At 45.6% G+C, this 19,432-nt stretch overlaps 2 protein-coding genes across 7 annotated transcripts in view; one reads left to right on the top strand and one right to left on the bottom strand.

Moving 5' to 3' along the window:
• The window catches only part of FILIP1L (filamin A interacting protein 1 like), a 327,587-nt gene extending 321,624 nt beyond the window's left edge, over positions 1 to 5,963 (bottom strand). The window contains exon 1 of the mRNA XM_066241790.1: positions 5,835 to 5,963. The gene's annotated coding sequence lies outside the window, so the exon portion shown is untranslated. The remainder of the gene's footprint in view (positions 1 to 5,834) is intronic.
• The window catches only part of CMSS1 (cms1 ribosomal small subunit homolog), a 430,962-nt gene that overhangs the window by 327,565 nt on the left and 83,965 nt on the right, over positions 1 to 19,432 (top strand). Inside the window, exon 1 of one of the 6 annotated variants that reach the window (XM_066241798.1) lies at positions 6,121 to 6,246. The exons of the other annotated variants lie outside the window; for them this stretch is intronic. Coding sequence (XP_066097895.1) covers positions 6,192 to 6,246 — 55 coding nt within the window. The 5' untranslated portion in view covers positions 6,121 to 6,191. Of the gene's footprint in view, positions 1 to 6,120; positions 6,247 to 19,432 lie in introns of those variants that run through there. 6 annotated transcript variants of the gene reach the window in all.

Raw genomic sequence — 19,432 nt, 5'->3', positions numbered from 1 at the left:
AAATGGACTTATTTGTTTTAATTGAATTTGTTGATGTTATACTAATTAACATAATTCTACAGGTTTCAGGTGCCCAATTCTATGACACATCACTGTATGGTGTGGTCACCCCCACATCAAGGTTTTGTCTATTACTGTTTCTCTCTCCATACCATCCCCTACCTCGCCCCCAGCAAAAATTACAATGAAAAGTTTATAGTGGTATTTTTTTTTCAACTTCTAAAGACTTTTTATTTAAGGATCAAGTCACCATCTCAATAACATACTTTTCTTCCCTGATGTAAATTTATCTTTGCATTGATTGGGGTGATATACAATAATAAGTTTGTTTGAATTCTGAACTACTAACTGCACCTGCTTAGGATCTAAGACTGAAATGGAAAACACAGGGCTTAACCCCACATGCTCCCTGATCAAATGCAAACGCTCTTAAAATAGCTTCGTGTGAAGATGTTCAGAGCAGCTGCAGTCCGAGACGCTGGTGTCCCCGGTCACAACCTGGTGGTTTCATACCAAGGCTCGGAGACAGCTGCCTCTGTCGCTTTGTTTCCGGGCGAGGAGGAGCAGCTCTGAGGACACGGAAGTGGCCTCTGCCTTGTCCGCCTTGCCGTCCTCCTGAATGATACTTTCCTGGCCCAGGGATCGTCACTGGACCCATCATGAAGACCTACAACATTCATCCTAAGCCACCAACACAGGAGAAAACTAGCCTGCGTTCTCCAAACTATTACAGCGAACTTTAAATAGGTACACAATCAATTCCAGGAAAAACGTGAGGGAGAAAGGAAGTCTTATGCATTTGCTTGGTCACAACTAGTAAGTGACAGGACTGTGTCTGGTCCGCGGCACTCTGTTTGCCCTCAGTACCTTGGTCACCAGCAGGTCAGTGTGCTCCTCTGCAGTCTATCAAAAAGAGACCTTTTTCGTCCACTTAAGACAGCTCTGTTCGGCCCCACCTGTGTGATACAGCTCTCAGTTAACCGTGCTTACCATTTTTCCACAGAATTTTTTCCTGTGGTGTTCTCTCTTACCCATGATCAACTGCTTTTCTCAAGGGCCCACTGATGCTTCCACCAGAAGCAGGACCTAGACCGGGTGGGCAGTTGGTCTGATCTGGTGAGACAGTGTTTTACGTTGCCAGGCTGGCGGTAGCACTAACCAGCAGTTTAAAATTCCATTTACGTTCACATACCGCTGAACATACTAATAAGCTCTACTGTTTCTGTCCCTTAAAAATAAAAAAGGAGCCCTGGCTGGTTGGCTCAGCGGTAGAGCGTCGGCCTAGCGTGCGGAGGACCGGGGTTCGATTCCCGGCCAGGGCACGCAGGAGAAGCACCCATTTGCTTCTCCACCCCTCCGCCACGCTTTCCTCTCTGTCTCTCTCTTACCCTCCTGCAGCCGAGGCTCCATTGGAGCAAAGATGGCCCGGGCGCTGGGGATGGCTCTGTGGCCTCTGCCTCAGGCGCTAGAGTGGCTCTGGTCGCAACATGGCGATGCCCAGGATGGGCAGAGCATCGCCCCCTGGTGGGCAGAGCGTCGCCCCCTGGTGGGCGTGCCGGGTGGATCCCGGTCGGGCGCATGCGGGAGTCTGTCTGACTGTCTCTCCCTGTTTCCAGCTTCATAAAAATGAAAAAAATAAAAAAATTTAAAAAAAGGAAAAAGGAAAAAAGAAAAGAGAAAAGAGAAAGAAAATTCAATAGCTTTTATCTCTTTTAGCCACTAAACTGATTTTTCAAGGGCCAGAGGAAAGACCTGTAGGATGAGTGCAAAGGAGGACGGTGGAGGCAGGAAGAGAAGTGATGTGTGCCGAGGCCTGAAACTCTCTCTCTGCTGGCGGCGTTTCCGGTGTCTGCTTCCCTCTTCAAACAGTAGGGCGGGGCTGTGAGTCCTTCTGTTAAAAACTCAGAATTTTTCTCGTCTCTCATTTGAGAAATGAGTGAGCCTGTGCATTAGAGAGAAGTTAGCTAGGCTAGTCCCTTAAACATCTACAACCTAGTTTTTCCTCCTGCTAAACAGGGAGTAATAGCTGCCTTTCCTTCTGTGCACGGTCGCTATCGGGTCAAGTGAGTAACTGATACTGAAGTTCTACAAACAGTGTAAGACACTTCATAGGTATAGGTGTAAGATGACATTGCTGTTATGATTAATGCCAACATAAAATGTCTCCTAAACCAAGGTGAGAAACACGATACTGCCACCCTTTCAGATGTAGCCTCAGTGCTTGACTAATTCTGTCAGACAGGAACATCTCGAACATCTGGAACTATGAGACTGTAGTACGGATTTTGTTCTGACATCTTCCATAGGGACTTCCTGTCTGACCCAATTCTAAAGGAACAGCCTATCCGTATGTGAGCCTTTTGTCTAGTATCTGTAGTTGAAACAGCCGGAATATCAACATCCTTCAAAGAAGGCTCAGGTGCTTGCACTAAAATGTATATTCAAACTTGATTATTTTATTGATTATTTGACCTATAGCATTGTCTCTGTATCTCACAGACACTAAATGACCTTTATACAGTAGAAAAAATAAATTGGGGGGGGGGGGTTCTTAATTTTTCTTTTAATCATAAAGGAGGTAAAAACAGTTACGTGATAAACAACATGAACAATATGCAGGTTAAAATCACTAGTAATTGGCCCCCTGTGAAGATTTCTAAACTCTGCATGTGGAAATCATATCTGCCTCATTCACTGTTGTATCCCCAGTGCCCTGGTACGCAGTAGGCGCTCTAAAACATTTGGTAAATGCATAAACAAATGAGAAAACATAATAAGCCCTTTACTATAAAAAGTGCTTCCCCTGATTATAATGAAACAACAAAAAAAAAAACCTATGTTGTGCTCAGCATGAGTGGCTATTGAATGCTGGTGGTCATTATTTCTTTCCTAAGGCAAATAAGAGCAACTAACATTTTTTTAAATGTTTTGTTATGCAACATTTTAGAGAAGCAAGTCATGTGTTTCAGTGGCAATGAAAATTGTGCTATATGTTAAGACAAAGAATAATAAGGACTCTATTCTGGAGGAAGAATACAGAGGCCCTTACAGGGTCTTTTCCCATCCTTGGAAACAAAACTTTTAAATATCAGACCTTTTTGTTTATAATCAGTATTTTTCTTTGCCCCAGAATTTTTACTGAGCATTTTTGCATTGGTTATCATAAAAAACCCAAACCCACATTGCTTTGGGAAATTACTTGGAAAATTCTCATCAGAGTAGACCTATCTTACTGCCCTGCATATTTGTTTTAAAGAAGTGGAAGTAGCTCATGAACATTATTTGCCTTTAGAAATTTTCAATAGCAAACAGCTCTTACGGTATTTTTTTTTTCAAATATTTTATTTATTGATTTTTTTTTGTGAGAGAGAGAGAGAGAGACAGAGAGAGAGAGAAGGGGGAGGAGCAGGAAGCTTCGACTCCCATATGTGCCTTGACCGGGCAAGCCCAAGGTTTCGGGCAGGCGACCTCAGTGTTCCAGGTCGACGCTTTATCCCACTGCGCCACCACAGGTCAGGCTCTTAAGGTATTTATGCTGACTTGTAATTAAGTATAATGGGAGTTTCATAATAGTGTCAACTGATACCGTGGATATCTGTTTACTTGGAATATTTGTTTCTGAGGGATAGAAGATGGACACAGACACGCCCCAGAAGTAGTGCAGGGTCCCAGAAGTAGTGCAGGGTCGGTGTCAGACATTGCCGCAAAGCGAGAATCACGCTACCGTAAAGCATACTGTTATCTTTTTGCTGGCGGAGGGTCTTGCCTTCGGTTTGTTTTTGAAAAAAAAAATCTGTGAAGTTCAGTTAAGCCAAGTACAGTGAAATAAGGCATACCTGTATTCTGAAAGTGTCACTGTAAGAAAAGCATTTTTTGTTGCCTTAATTTGAGAGAGTTCTCCCCACTAGCATGATACACTGAGTCCTCCTTTATATAATACAAACCTAATACACATGTGGAACATGGTGAGCATAGATTAAATAATAATATTGCACATCTTGTAATCCTTCTTGAGATTTGGCAGATTTATTGGGAAAAAAAAGAAAAAGATCTGTGACCATTTGTCATTATGAAGAGAAATAGAAATGATTACAAATATTGATCGACTTACGACCTATGCAGTTTACGACCATTTGACCGACCACAATCGCTAGCCACGACTGCTCCGCGTCTGGCAGCGCAAGCGTTGCCCAGCTGGGCGTAGAACAGTGCGGACCAGCTTCCGGCAGCACTACCATCTCTGCATGCACCATTTCAACTATTATCCCAGACTCAGTATAGCAATTTGTGTTTTGTGTCTTGGATATTTTTCATCAAACCCCTCCCAAGATGTCTACCAAGAGGAAATTGTCTTTGCAAATATTAAACCAGTTGTACTGGTAACGCAGTGTTTTACTTAAACCTGATAAATGTAAAAATAAGAAACAAAATGGTGTAGAGATGATACAAATGGCATAAAATGAACAAAGAAAATTATGATATATAACAATAATGAAAGAAAATTATGATAAAATATGACTTAAAGATTTTTAGAACATCATTTCACAGTACTGTACATATAGCCTACTCAACTCACGACCAAATAGTGTTACGACCGGAACCAATCGTGGTTGTAAGTCGAGCACTAGCTGTATGTCAAGCATTTTAGCTGACATATTTATATACTCTGTTGAATGGGGCTCCAGTATTCAAAATTAGGCAGCCACCCTACCCATTGACTAATCCTCCCGCTGAGCACGCACAGTGAGCAGAGCTTTCTCTGGTGTCATTTGGCAGCAGTCCAGCATCATTTCCTATTGCCGTGAGATGAGATGAGATGCGCGGTGGATATACAGTCATGTGATGGGAGGTGGGAGGTAACCTTCCAAACGCCCTACCTCAGATATCCGCTTCTGCCCTCTGGCTCCCATTCACCAAATCAAAGCATCAACGAAATAGGAACAAAAGTAAAGAAAAAAGAATGCAATCTAGTTGCCATTTTAAGATGTTAGTTTCTTCTGTTTTTCCATGAAAAGAGAATTCCTCTTTTCCAATCTAGCCTATCCAATATAATTCTCCATTTTCATCACATCATGATGGTTTTAAAATTATATATTGATCGTTTATATCAGTTCACAAAATCAAGCTATTCTCAAGGAAAGTTATTTGCCCAAACCATTTTTTTTTCATTTTTAACCATTTGTCTTACTCTTAAGAGGAAAAGAATTTAAAATTACATTTAGGTTTTCTTTCATACCTACCATTTTGGCAAAACTTACTGTCATGATAGTTCTATTTTGCAAGCAGCTCTTACTCGTATTAGTCTGTAAGTCATCATCATCATAAGCTCTTAGCCATACCTGAGGTTACTGCATCCTCTTGCCTAATATCCAGATGGTCCTGCTCTTGGAGAGCGGTGTTGGCAGTTCCCGGATGTTGGATTACACCAGGAGTCCCCAAACTACAGCATGCGGCCCCCTGAGGCCATTTATCCAGCCCCCACTGCACTTCCGGAAAGGGCACCTCTTTCATTTGTGGTCAGTGAGAGGAGCACATTGACCATCTCATTAGCCAAAAGCAGGCCCATAGTTCCCATTGAAATACTGGTTTGTTGATTTTAATTTACTTGTTCTTTATTTTAAATATTGTATTTGTTCCTGTTTTTTTTTTTTTTTTTTACTTTATAATAAGATATGAGCAGTGTGCATAGGGATTTGTTCATAGTTTTTTTATAGTCCGGCCCTCCAACGGTCTGAGGGACAGTAAACTGGCCCCCTGTGTAAAAAGTTTGGGGACCCCTGGATTACACAGAAACATCCCCAAAGCCAGTCCTCAGCAGCGATGGGGACACTTACCTTCCACACTTTGCTTGATCACACCCAGCAATCCTCTCTTCTCACTCCCACCAAAATCCAATAGTGGAATCCGGGGACCAACACCAATGTTTTCTTCTTTTCTTTTTGGACGGTCTCTCAGTTTTTGTTCTGTGGGCTTCAAAGCCACAGAGTATTTGCAACCAAAGCCCACTGACAGTTCTGTAAAGGAGAGGCAGTGGGGATCCCAATACTGACTGGGCCCAAACACTAAATATAACCCTCTTCACTCTCCGGGCCGCGTCCTTCATGCTCTGACGACGGCGACCTTGCAGAGGCTCTCACCTCCCGGTTCGCCAGTCTTCACCGAAGAAAGGCTCTAACTGGACCGGCTGCGGGATGAGGCGACCCACAAGCCAGGAGCCATCTGCCCAGAGCAGACAAGTAGAGGCAGGTACAGACTCTGAGTTTGTGTGTGTGTGCATGTGTGTGTGTGTGTGTGTGCGTGTGCTTGCATGCCTATGACCAGCAGCTGCTCTCCAGATTAGAGGACAACACTCTTTGGCAGGCAGCTCTGAAACACCCTCCTGGGTTATTTCAAATTCATGTGCACATCTTGGCTGAGAGAAGAAACCTCGCAGTCGCAACCTGGGTCTGTGCTCTGCCCTGTCACTGCACCAATACACTGTGAACCACAAACAAACCTCCGTGCCAGGATCTTAGGGACAGGCATCCAGATGGGCATTGAATTGCACCACATCTTGTACCCTGCAACTGCGAATCGACGCAAGCCTTATCTGAGATTGGAGTTGCAAGGGTATGACCTCCTCTTTGACAGTCAGAACCCCAGGCTCTGCCGAGATTCGCTGTTATTCACGCTGCATTGAACTTGAACTCGAATGCCTGCCTGTTCCCTTCGGTGTCACATGAGATGTGAGTACAAAGCACTGAGCAAACTTTAGAGCAACATCCAAAATGCGTAGTGATATTTATTACTATTCAAGTTTTTGTTTATCCTAATCAGGCGTTAAGAAAAAACTTATAACTTAGATTGCTAATAAATACTTGAAGAATCTCGTTTTCTCTAAGCGGTATCACTTGGTCCAGTTTGAGCAGGAGGGGCCGGAAGAAGAACCTTGTTCATTTTTTCAGCAACTGTGTATGTGTTGCGTCACTGTTAGGAATCCGCTCTTCTACCAGACACACCCACGACCGACCAGTGCTCGGTCTGTGCGTTACCTTATTTAATCTTCACAGCATCCCTTTAAATTAGTCCTGTCTCGGTGATTAAGTAAGAAAACCACAGCTCAGAGTAATGAAATCACTTCCCTGGAGGCTCGTGGATAATAAATATCGGACTGGGAGTTCTGAATCGGATCTGAGTCATACCAAAACCCATGCTCTTTGTTTCTAAACTCTCACCATTGAAATCATTTCAAACTTACAGAAAATCCATAAGAATAGCCAAGAACTCCCATTTAGTCTTCACTCGGGTCCTCCAGTTTTCAACACTTGACTGCGTTTGCTTCCTCCCTCTCCTCCTCTCTTCTCTTCCTCTCTCACTTGACCCCAGCTCCTTGTGTGTTTATGTTTTTCTGAGGCAATTTATACATTCCAGTGTTGCTACTCTAAAAGATAAGTAATCTGCTACATAACCACAGCCCAACAGTCAAATTCAGTAAATTAACATTGATATAATATTCATTTCTAATCCATAGTCTCCATTCAACTTTTCACCAAATGCCTCAATAATAATATCTTTGATAGGGAAAAATGTATTTTTTCCTTTGTTACATTTAGCTGTCATGGGTCTCCTTTAATCTTCAATAATGCTGCAGCCTTGTCTTTTGTGACTTGACTTTTTTTTTTTTTTTCCTGAAGCTGGAAACGGGGAGAGACAGACAGACTCCCGCATGCGCCCGACTGGGATCCACCCGGCACGCCCACCAGGGGGCGACGTTCTGCCCACCAGGGGGCGATGCTCTGCCCGTCCTGGGCATCGCTATGTCGCGACCAGAGCCACTCTAGCGCCTGAGGCAGAGGCCACAGAGCCATCCCCAGCGCCCGGGCCATCTTTGCTCCAATGGAGCCTTAGCTGCAGGAGGGGAAGAGAGACAGAGAGGAAGGAGAGGGGGAGGGGTGGAGAAGCAGATGGGCGCTTCTCCTGTGTGCCCTGGCCGGGAATCAAACCCAGGACTTCTGCATGCCAGGCCGACGCTCTACCACTGAGCCAACCGGCCAGGGCCATGACTTGACATTTTTGAAAAGGAAAATGTGCCTCAATTTAGGGTCGTGTGATGTTTCCTCATAGTAGGAGTGAGTTTGCACATTTTGGAGCAGGACTCCTACAGAAGCCACGCTGTTTTCCTCTCAGTTAATCATATCAGGAGACATAAATGGGGTGGAGACATAAACCTCCTTGTTTAAGCTGGTTCCTGCCAGATTTCTCCACTGTAAAGTTAGTTTTTCCCTTTGCAGTTAAATATTTGTGGGAATATACTCTGAGACTGTAAATATATTGCTCCTAAGTAAACTGTCTACTGTGAGGAAGAGCTTTCTCTTCTCCCCTGCTTATTTTTGCATTTATTTATGTCGCTGTGCACTTGCAGGTTTCTACTTTAACCAGTGGGTTATAACCCATTAATATCATTATGTATTTTGATGCCCAAACGAACTCAGATTTGGCCAGTGGTAGTCCCTTCGGGCTATGTCCTTTTGATAAGTCCTCATCATTTTCTGAGTACTTTCTTACTTGCTGGCATAAGTTGTTCCATGTGCATCTTGTACTTTCTCTACCCAGCCCTGGAATTAGCTATATTCTTAAAAAAAAAAAAAAAAAAAACCTGGGTCCATTATGAAAATAGTATATGGAAATTGAGATCTGGTCATTGGGCGTACTCACTGAACTATATAGAATGTGCCCATTGCTTACAGGTCCTCTCAACCAGAAGAACTAAGAAATAGACAAACAGAAAGACAGACACACACACACACAACTGTATCTTTTGCTCTATCTGTCTGTGTCAAATACAATGAATGCATAGTGATAGCTCCGGTTCTAATCTAATAGTGTAGGAACATTCCAGCTTCTTACCCTTTCCACATTTGGAACTCTTCCCCAGCCGTGATTTCCGTTATCCTCCAGCTCGTTACTCACTAGCCTGTTGCCCTGTGTGTAACCAACCTTCCCACCCTGCCAGCTACTTTCTCTACTTTCTCAGTCCCGACAGTTCTCGGCCCCGTCAGTTCTCAATCCTCAAGGAACAGGAACGGATTCCGTAAAGGTTTAAATTCGCGCCTACTCATGGGCAACCAAGCAACCGAGTAAAGAAGGGAAAGATGAAGAAAAAAATATTCCTAATCCTTTACGCGGTCATTTTCATTGACTCTGAGCTTCGTCCTCTGTGAAGGTTTTGCACGGAAAAAGCGATCATATCTTAGTCTATGAGTCTGAGGATGGATGACTGGAGAATGATGCAGGAAAACCGAACCCTGTGCTTTTTGCTTGACTCTCGCTAACACTTACTACTGCAGATGTCTGGAATGTATTGAAAGAGATCTATAGTACTAGCACTTGACAATATTGTGAAGTTTAAACTAATTTTGTTTGTCCTTTTTTGTTTGTTTTGATGAATTATAAAAAAAAATGGTAAGAGGAAACATGGAGTTGTTGGTCGCAGAGCTGAGTCACAGGACATCAGAGACTGCTCCCTAGACATGCCTCGCTCTTTCTCAACCCAGACCCCACATCCCGTCCTTCCCACTGTCCTCTGCCACCCCGGGTGGGTCATGTCCTCCATGGGGTTCCCACAGCGCCCGGAGTTTAACCACACCTTACCCTCAACCTCACTTTATTGCAGTGACCAGCACACTTATCTCTCCCCAGGCTGACAGGGAGTTCCTGGCGTGCACAGTGCGTCTCTCGGCCTTGTGGCCCAGTCCCGAGCACACAGCCATCCCTGCTCACTTTCCCAAGTGGACAAAGGAAAGACACAACCCTAGAATTTTGTGAGTTAGCAGGTAAAGAAATAAGAAACACACATGTAATTCGGGGCGACACTAGAATCTACGTAAACACAATAAATTAAAATCAATTAAAAAAAAAGAAACACATGTATTAAACCTATCAATCATTTTTAAATTCCAGAATTTTAAACTTTTTTCCTGACAGACATTATACCAGCAGCAAAAGTGACACATTTAAATGTCACATATTATCCTCTCCTTCAGGTTCCCTACAGATGGGATTAATGGCCTACACATAAAAATGTCTAGATCAATGGTTTTCACTTGGAGACCGTTGAAAACAGGAGAATTATTTTGGGGATTACTAAAGCAGAAATCACCCTGAGCATAAGTAAATTCAACTGAGATCATTGGGTTGAAAATCTTCCAACAACATCAGGGTGGTTAACTCTTAGACAACCAGCACGAAATTTCTAGTGACCAGTCTGCAAACCAGCGGTTGAGAAACACTGGTCTACATCACCCACAAAATAGAAAATTATCTCCAAATAAACAGGTATGTTTAGGAAAACCTAGCATGATGAGGGGTGCTTCTCTCTTCCTTTAAAACCAACCTGGCCTGACCTGTGGTGGCGCAGTGGATAAAGCGTTGACCTGGAAATGCTGAGGTTGCCGGTTTGAAACCCTGGGCTTGCCTGGTCAAGGCACATATGGGAGTTGATGCTTCCTGCTCCTCCCCCCTTCTCTCTCTCTGTCTCTCTCTCGTCTCTCTCCTCTCTAAAAATGAATAAATAAATAAAAAAAAATTAAAAAAAAAAAAAAAAAAAACCAACCTGTACAGAATGTTTTGGAATTATACATATGAAAGGGTTTCGTATTTTTCTAAAATGAAAATGATACTAACAGTTTAACTATAAGAGAGATAGAGATAGATGAGAAAAACATATTCTTGACCTCAGAATCTTGTTGTTGCAAATAATTTGTACTCTTTGGTTTCCAGGGGCTATTTCTTTGTATACTTCAAGAATACCAAACTCCCGGGTGGCAGCTGTTTAAGCGCTAAGACATGCCACAAGTGTCCCTTTTGACGTTATGTAATGCTCTTCTCCTGGCATGGCCAGCATCATTCAGTCGCTCTGCTGATATGTATCACCACATGGCTCTCTGCCTTTTTGCATCTATATTACTTTTCCAAATGGGCCCTGGTTCTCTGAAAACTAGAGAAAATAGAAGAGAAGGGATAATTCCAGCAACTTCTCAACTTGGACCAATGTTTTCTTCTTGGCTAGAAAGTTCCTTTGTGAACTGGAAAATATAAGTTATAAGTCTTTCTCCCCTCTCAAACCTTCTTCTCTTTAAAAATGTTAGTTCATTCTAGTCTTGTTTTTCTTTCTAATTGCACATCTTGTCAAGAGACATTGTATCAGCAGAGAACTTACTTTTCAATTCAAATCTTGCTGTAGTAGTAACTGTTGCCTCTGATAGCCTATAGATGTACACATCCATAATGACACAATTTTCAATTCACTTCAACAGATGTGACTGTGTGCCCCCAGTATACCCTGCGCTGTACAAGGTCTTGGTACTATACAGATCAAATGTGACACTGCCCCTGCCCCCCCAAAACTCACAGTCTAGTGAGAGGCACACATCAAAAGCTTGATTTTAATGGGCTGGTATTATGACATAGGGCTAAACATAATTCTGTTTGAGTCTACCTGAGCGGCAGGTCAGGGACGCAGCACAGGGTGGGGGTGGGGAGAAATATTTACACTGGACACCTTGGGGAGGAGGAGGAAGAGATTTGTGCCAGGGGAGGGTGAGGAGGACATTCTCCTCAGAGGACACTACATAAGCACGTGGTGAAACACATGACAGCTGGGCAGCGCAGGCTGCTCCGTGCCTGGGACGGGGGATGGAGACCAGCTGTGTGCCAGGTGCAGTGCAGGCGCAGGCTGCTCCGTGCCGGGGACGGGGGACGGGGTCCAGCTGTGTGCTAGGTGCAGTGCAGGCGCAGCCTGCTCCGTGCCTGGGATGGGGGACGGGGTCCAGCTGTGCGCTAGGTGCAGTGCAGGCGCAGGCTGCTCCGTGCCCGAGACGGGGGACGGGGTCCAGCTGTGCGCTAGGTGCAGTGCAGGCGTAGGCTGCTCCGTGCCTGGGATGGGGGACGGGGTCCAGCTGTGCGCTAGGTGCAGTGCAGGCGCAGGCTGCTCCGGGACGGGGGACGGGGTCCAGCTGTGCTCTAGGTGCAGTGCAGTTTTGATTTGCACCCAGAAGGTTGAAGACCTAGATGCTTTGATGCTCGATGCTGAGACTGGACCCCGAAGCCAGTGGGGAACCCCGGAGGCACTGTGGCAGAAAATCACAGAGGCGCAGTGGGAATTGCATAGGGAACCAGCGAGTGTTCTGTGGGACCCTGGAATGTTACACCTGAAAAGAAACTCAGGGTTCATCTAATTTTAGCCTCTTGTTTTACTCATGAAAACTATGTGACCTGGCTTTAAATTTCACACCACCGCGTGCTCTGTACTTGACGTAAGCCCGGAGAAGCCGCTGTGTCAAAGCTGCCCCAGAGGAATCCTGGGCGCACCCAAGGCTGTCCTGTGCCCTGAGGGACCACTGGTGTCTCCTCTGTGCACTTTTCCTGATGAGGCAGGACACTGGGACCTTAGAGGCCGCTGTGGGGAGGGGGAGGAGTGTGTGAGGCTGCCCCGACCTGGGGATGAGCAGCGGGGATTACCAGTGGGGTCGTGCTGCCCTGCAGGAAGAGTGTGGGCGGGGCAGCGGGAGGAGCCCAGGGGAGGTGCCTGAGTTGGGGCCGGGTCCCCAGCAGCAGCTAGGGAATGGGGCGCAGGTGACACGGAGAGATGAGAATTGTGCGTGGAAGCTGAACTGCATCCGAATAAACTGGGTGCTGAGCAAGCGGAGTCCCAGCAGAGAATTTAAATACAGCAGGAAAACCAGGAGAAAGGCTGCTCCTAGGGGCTGAGCAAATGATGCAGAGTTTCCTGGAGAAAGGCTGATGTTCATCCGGTAGACAGGTACCCGGGCCCCGGTAGACAGGTACCCAGGCCCCGGTAGACAGGTACCCAGGCCCCACCCCAAGCCCCTGGGAAAGCATCCCTAGGCGTGAGGGCAGTTCTAGTCCTCCTTCTCTGATGTGGCCGGGCTCCTTCTAGTAGCTGCCAGACATGGTCCTCAGTGACCGAACAACAAGACGGGACACAGTCTGGAGACTCAACATCTTCCCTTTCGGCCACTGGGCAGGGTGGGGAGGCAGGGACGGGCACCCAGGGTACTTCTGAGTGTCCAGTGAACTCCGCAGTCCGACACCGGCCAGGCCAAGTGGTGGGGGAGCGAGGGAGCCCCGGCCAGTTTCACACTGGTCCTGGGACAGCACTGTGCTAATTTCATCCTTAAGTGTTCTGGCGCTGGTCTTTTAAGGTTCTTTTGTGATTTTTATTTTCTTAGGTTAAGGAGCTACATGATACATAAGAACAACTCTGCTTTTGACCACAAATATCTTTAAATGAGAAAGGGCTAATCCCCCCTATTCAAAACGCATTGTATGCCAAACCTAGTGGTTTCAAGCAATCGTTTGAAAAGTTTCTAATTGTAGCCATAAGTTAGGTCTCCATCCTCTCAGCCTCTGAAGTTCAGTCAGGGTGGTCCTGACTGAATGAATCCATGAAAAACGTCCAACAGAAATTGAAGTTACAGTAATATACTAGTATTTACAGAGGTAGAAACATAAAATAAAAAGATGGCTTCTTATATTGTTTTTGCTTTAAATCTGTTATGTACAGTTTTGTTCCCTTCGTTCATCATCTGCCCGACAGTGACTGTTGACCGTCTGCTGTGTTGGGCGCTGTCCTGCACCCTTGGGACACGGCATTAAAAGTGCAGATGTTATTGGTTCAGCCATCTTAGCATTTTCAAGTCTGTGGAAAGAATAAAAAAAAAAACAAGTTAACAGATGAGTCAGATAATTATAATTTATGGTAGTACCATGATAAAAAGTGACAGAAGGCCCTGGCCGGTTGGCTCAGTGGTAGAGCGTCGGCCTGGCGTGCAGCAGTCCTGGGTTCGATTCCCGGCCAGGGCACACAGGAGAAGCGCCCATCTGCTTCTCCACCCCTCCCCCTCTCCTTCCTCTCTGTCTCTCTCTACCCCTCCCGCAGCGAGGCTCCATTGGAGCAAAGATGGCCTGGACGCTGGGGATGGCTCATTGGCCTCTGCCCCAGGCGCTAGAGTGGCTCTGGTGGCAGCAAAGCGACGCCCCGGAGGGGCAGAGCGTCGCCCCCTGGTGGACGTGCCGGGTGGATCCCAGTCGGGCGCATGCGGGAGTCTGTCTGACTGTCTCTCCCCGTTTCCAGCTTCAGAAAAATACAAAAAAAAAAAAAAAAGTGACAGAAAATCATGCCAGAGGTGGGGAGGGAGGGGAGTGCCCCCTCTGCCCCCAAAGGCGATCTGAGGCATGTGAAGAAGGAGCAGTCTGCATGGGAACCGGGAGCGTAAAGGCCCTGGGGTGAGAGAGGAGTGGCTGTTCTAGGGAGCCCAGGAGGTCAGGGTGGCCAGGGTGTGGTGGGACAGGTGGGAGAGCAGGTGCACACTGAGGGGTAAGTGCAGGCTCAGGCACTGCGGGGCCCTGTGGTTTGTAGTAGCAAGTATGGGTGTTATTCTCAGTAGAAAGTCAAACTGCTGTGGAGTTTAACCTGGAGGGTTACTAACCCTATTTACATGGAAGAAGGTCTTCCTGGCTCTCCTGTGGAGAATAGAAGGGCTCAGAGTGGTTCTGGGGGGCCCAGACCCTGCCCGCATGCCCGCACGGTGTGGCCAGGCCGTGCCCTGGGGCTTCCTGAGGTTGCTGATCAGAGAATTCTTGGACTTTTGGGAACCTGTCATTTATTTTTCTTCCCTCTAAACGCTCAACTATTTCTCTCGGTTGTCTGATGTTTGATAAATGAAAGAGACCGGAATCACTGTCTTTTAGGTGAGCCATTCAAGTAGGGTGCTGGCCCTAATACTTCTTACAGGAATCCTACATGTTATTTTCACTTTGCAAGTTGGTTTTATTCATGCCGACTTCCCACTGTTCTCAGTTTTGTTCCTGGTCCACAGAAAGTATTCAGTAGATACTTGTTAAATGGATTTGACTTGGATACTCAGTGGTGTGAGTAGAGAGGGAGACTTGGAAAGGCCGATGGGATTCTCTTTATGTCCAATAAGGAGATCGTATGTGTCAGCGGGTGACCATGGCTCTTAAAAGAGTATTTTTGCTCTTTGGTGGATGCAGTTCAGGGAGGAATAAAATGACTCTGCTAGAATAAAAGGTGCTATGTACATGCAAAAAGTTTTTAAAGAGCATCTGGTTAGAGTTTAATGTGTCTGAAAAACATCTCTATTTTTTTTCATGTTTCAATTACGCAAATATGGCTAGAGTGTGCTTTGGAGATTTTCCAAAATAAAAACACTTGAGGTGAGAGAAATTTCAGCCCCAACAATAACTTGAAAATTGGAAGTTGGAATAGCAACTGTTTTTTCAACTGTCTTAACTCTGTCACCAGCACTAGGATGATTTGATTACATGTGACAAGTCTGGTTTCTGGCCATTAAACTGCACACTTCAGCTATAGGCATCAGTCTTTCCCTTCTTTTCTTTCACCCTGAGTCAGTTTGAAGGCAGAAATGAGAAGGATGGCAGAAAGCAAGAGTTGGGGAGCCTTCCCGTCGGCCCCCAGGTCACAGCTGATGACCGGTACCCTCCCAGCAGCCTTGTGTGATGCGGGGTCTGCAGCAGACCAATCACAGGGCAGCTCTTTTCCATTTCTCACAGTCCTCACCATCCCCCTTGTCATTAGTGTGCCGTCAGCTTGCTTGAACATCGAGGACATCCCAGAAGGGGAAATGCATCCCCAAGTGGCCAAGCGCCACCTGGGAGCTGTGTGGAAGGGGGGAGGCGCACTCCTCAGTGAGGTCATGGACGTGAAGCACTGGGTGCAGGGGCAGAGGGCTGTCACTTAATGAATGGCGACAGCAGCTGCTGCCAGTGCTACTTTCATGATTGATAAGTGGTTTGTAAACCGATTTGGTGTATATGAGACTCATGTTGTCAGATACCAGCTCACAGGTTCAGTGTTTCTGCTGTCTCTCACGCCCACCCGCTTCTCAGGCGCTGCTTAATGCCCCCTTTAAGTAAGGGGGCTGTTCTAATTCATTCCTCGTATTTTAGAGTCATTTCTGTTCCTGGTACTCTCGTGACTCCAACATCTCCATCTGGAAATGGATGTTTCTCCTCATTGCCACTCTGAATGTCTTTATTGAGGAGAGAGACGTCTTCCGAAGTTCCAAGGTGCAGTTCTGTACCATGCTAGCCACCCGTGCCTGCCCTGGCTTCTTCCTCTGTCCCGACAAAGGGCTGTTCTGTTACCCTTTCACCACAGGGCTTTCCCTGACAGAACATAATTCAGTTTCTTCAGTCCTCTCTTGCACTTTGCCCAAGAGCTCTGAGATCTCATTTTTCTGGAAAAGGAGGAGCATGATACATCTGATCCCTCACTTAAGAGGCAGGAAACCGTTTCAGTTAGGAGCCTGGGAGACACCTCTATTTATAAAAGAAAGGGGCTGCTATTTCTCTGGCTGCTCACACTCTCCTATCTACCCACAAGCCCACCCTTAGAAGTCATGGCTGGGCGTCTCTCTTAATGCAATAAATACCGTAATGGGTCAGGTAATTAGCAAGCATTATGTTTGGGCTGTAACCTGACTCTAATCACTGACCTCAGAGAATTAATTTCATGTGACATAGCACCTTAGCCGTGTGCTGGCTTAGAAGTTTCCACTCGTCTCGGCCTTGCAGCCAGATTGCTTTTCTATTTCTGGGCTTGTCGTGTCGATGAGTCAGATGGCCCCAGACTCTTCCTGTGGATGAAAGGGGCATTCCTGACTTGGATGTATTTTCTGCATATATAAATTATAAAAAGGAAAAACTCTGTGTCCGTTCCTTGGCATAAAAGTAAGGGAAACTGGAGGGTTGAGTGAGGAAAGTATAAAATATCCAATGTAAATAAAGCCTGGCCCTGGGGCCTGAATGCGGCAAGATGTACAACACGGAAAACGGCATTGGGGAATAACACTTTTCTATGTGAAAAACAGTCCTAAGGAACACAAGATGTAAAAGGTCCTGTTAATTTTTGCCACCACATCCTACTCATGAAGTTAAAACAAGTGACAAAATGAGATAAGACATCTCTATTAAGACCTATTTATTTCTGTAGCACCATGGGTGGGGGGTGGGGTCTGTCTTTGCCCCTTCAGCGAGTGTGGAAGTAGTCACCGGTCCCATCTCCCTAGGTCCTGACACTATTTCAACAACTAACGAGCTCACTGACGTCTTATCTGCTTTGATTTCTGTAAATGGAATTTGCTACAGGAGTTCAGAGAAATTATGTACTTTTCGTGATCTTTAGAGTACATCACTTGAAGACCAGGACATGGCTTGTCTACTGACAAAAGCCTGAAATCCAGAATCACCTTTTTTGTTTTTTCAGAGTTCAGCTTTTTATTTGAACGTGTTACCAAAGAGGTTTAGTCAAAAAGGCCAAAGCCCGTGTCAGCATCACACTCCTCGGATTCTTTCCTTGCTTCCACTTTCGCCTCCTCGGCTGGGGCAGCGGGGGTGGGTGGCAGAAAGGGCAGGACCTCGCTGCTGTTGCTAGCTGCGGGGGCCGCCCCGCTAGCCCCCTCCTTGCAGATGAGGCTCCCAGTGTTGACGTTGGCTAGAGCCTTTGCAAACAAGCCTGGCCAGAAAGGTTTTCCTTTCACACTGGCCGCTTTAATCAGGGCATTGGCCTTATCCTCCGTCCTCGCCGCCTCGTCATCCTGCCGGGTGAGGGATGAGCAGGTGCAGGCGAGGTGCCGCACTGTGCTGGTCTCCAGATGAAGCCAGGGCCTCACTCAGCACAGCTGAGCCTCCGGCGGAAGGACCGAGCACCTTAGTGGCAGCTGGAGAAGGTCTAGTTCAAACCTATTAAATTATCAAAGGAAGTCGCTGCGCATGCATGACTTGCATTTAAGATCCTAAAATCATTGCACTTCTCCTGAGAAATAGTTTCGTTGTTGTTTTAGCCTGTGGCTACTCTGAAGAGTGACAAGGTTTTCTTTTTTCACATTGGCTTCTAGGAACTTAGAATCAAATTTGTGCCCCGTCATTTGCAAATATATAATGCATTATAACATCTTTATTAAAACTCTTCAATTGATTTCAGGTCTGATTCTTAGGTTTCTTTCATATTTGCTCACAGTTTTAGTTTATACTGCCTTTTATTTAATTTTGCAACCTTGTAAGCAGCCTTAAATCCTTTTTAGAATAAGATGATGTAAGGACCAAGAGAAGATCAGAAAATAAGCAGGGCACTAATGGAACAGGGAACTTAAGGGTTACAGGCAGGTCCTGCTCCTGTTCTGTTAGGAATAACATGCCCAAGGTCGTTCAAGAAGCAGAGACAGATAGGGACTCTGGGAGGCTGAGAGAAAGAGAGAAAAAAAGGAAAAAGAGACAAATGTTTGCATTCTATTGGTTAAGAGACCCTTATCAGAAGTTTATGTTTGAAATTCTCCACTGAGTAATAATTAAGAATTCTGATAAATTAAAAAGGAATTGTATGGTTTTAATAATAGAAGGTATGAAGTGTAGAGGTACTTTTGAAAAGAAAAGGAAAAGCAAGTTGTTATGAAAGCCAGTTATTTCTGGATAAGAAAGTGCATAAAAGTTGAAGGTTTGTGTAAGTTGCAGAAGGTTTGTGCAAGTTGTAAGAAGTTAGTACAGAGAAGAAAAATACAAGGCAGAAAGAAATTAGTCTGTAAAGCTTGTAGTACTAAGGGCACACTATCAGCATGCCAGCACATACTAGGGAGAACCCCTGACCTAATTAGCTTATAGCCACAGCTAAAGTAGAAAATTCTCATAAGCCCCAGACTTATACCATTCTCCCCACTGATGAAGAATCAAGGATTTGATTTATGCCCTAAAAGGAGTAGGGAATGTAAGGACCAAGAGAAGATCAGAAAATAAGCAGGGCACTAATGGAACAGGGAACTTAAGGGTTACAGGCAGGTCCTGCTCCTGTTCTGTTAGGAATAACATGCCCAAGGTCGTTCAAGAAGCAGAGACAGATAGGGACTCTGGGAGGCTGAAAGAAAGAGAGAGAAAAAAAGGAAAAAGAGACAAATGTTTGCGTTCTATTGGTTAAGAGACCCTTATCAGAAGTTTATGTTTGAAATTCTCCACTGAGTAATACCCCGCCCCTGTAACTGCGCACGACCTCCCTAGCCAATGACTAACAGCCACATCAGCTTCTGTATGATGCTTGCTCATCCTAGATAGCCACCCTATAAAAAGGAGCCATTTTAGAGGCTCATGGCTGCAGTGCTCCAGTCTCTTCGGAGGCGTGGGTTACCTGCAGTCCCTGCGCAGGTTTAGGGGGCTGCAGTGTTCCCCTGTGTGGGTTACCTGCAGTCCCTGCACAGGTTTAGGGGGCTGCAGTGTTCCCTTGCATGGGTTGCCTGCAGTCCCTGTGCAGGTCTGCAATAAAACTTATAAAATTTACTTTGCGTCTGCTGTGGCCTATCTCTCTAGGATGTAACAGATGACACATAGTTAACTAATAGATATT

Source organism: Saccopteryx bilineata, chromosome 8 (assembly GCF_036850765.1).
Source record: "Saccopteryx bilineata isolate mSacBil1 chromosome 8, mSacBil1_pri_phased_curated, whole genome shotgun sequence".
NCBI classification, from domain to species: domain Eukaryota; kingdom Metazoa; phylum Chordata; class Mammalia; order Chiroptera; family Emballonuridae; genus Saccopteryx; species Saccopteryx bilineata.
This window is presented reverse-complemented; position numbering and strand designations above follow the sequence as displayed.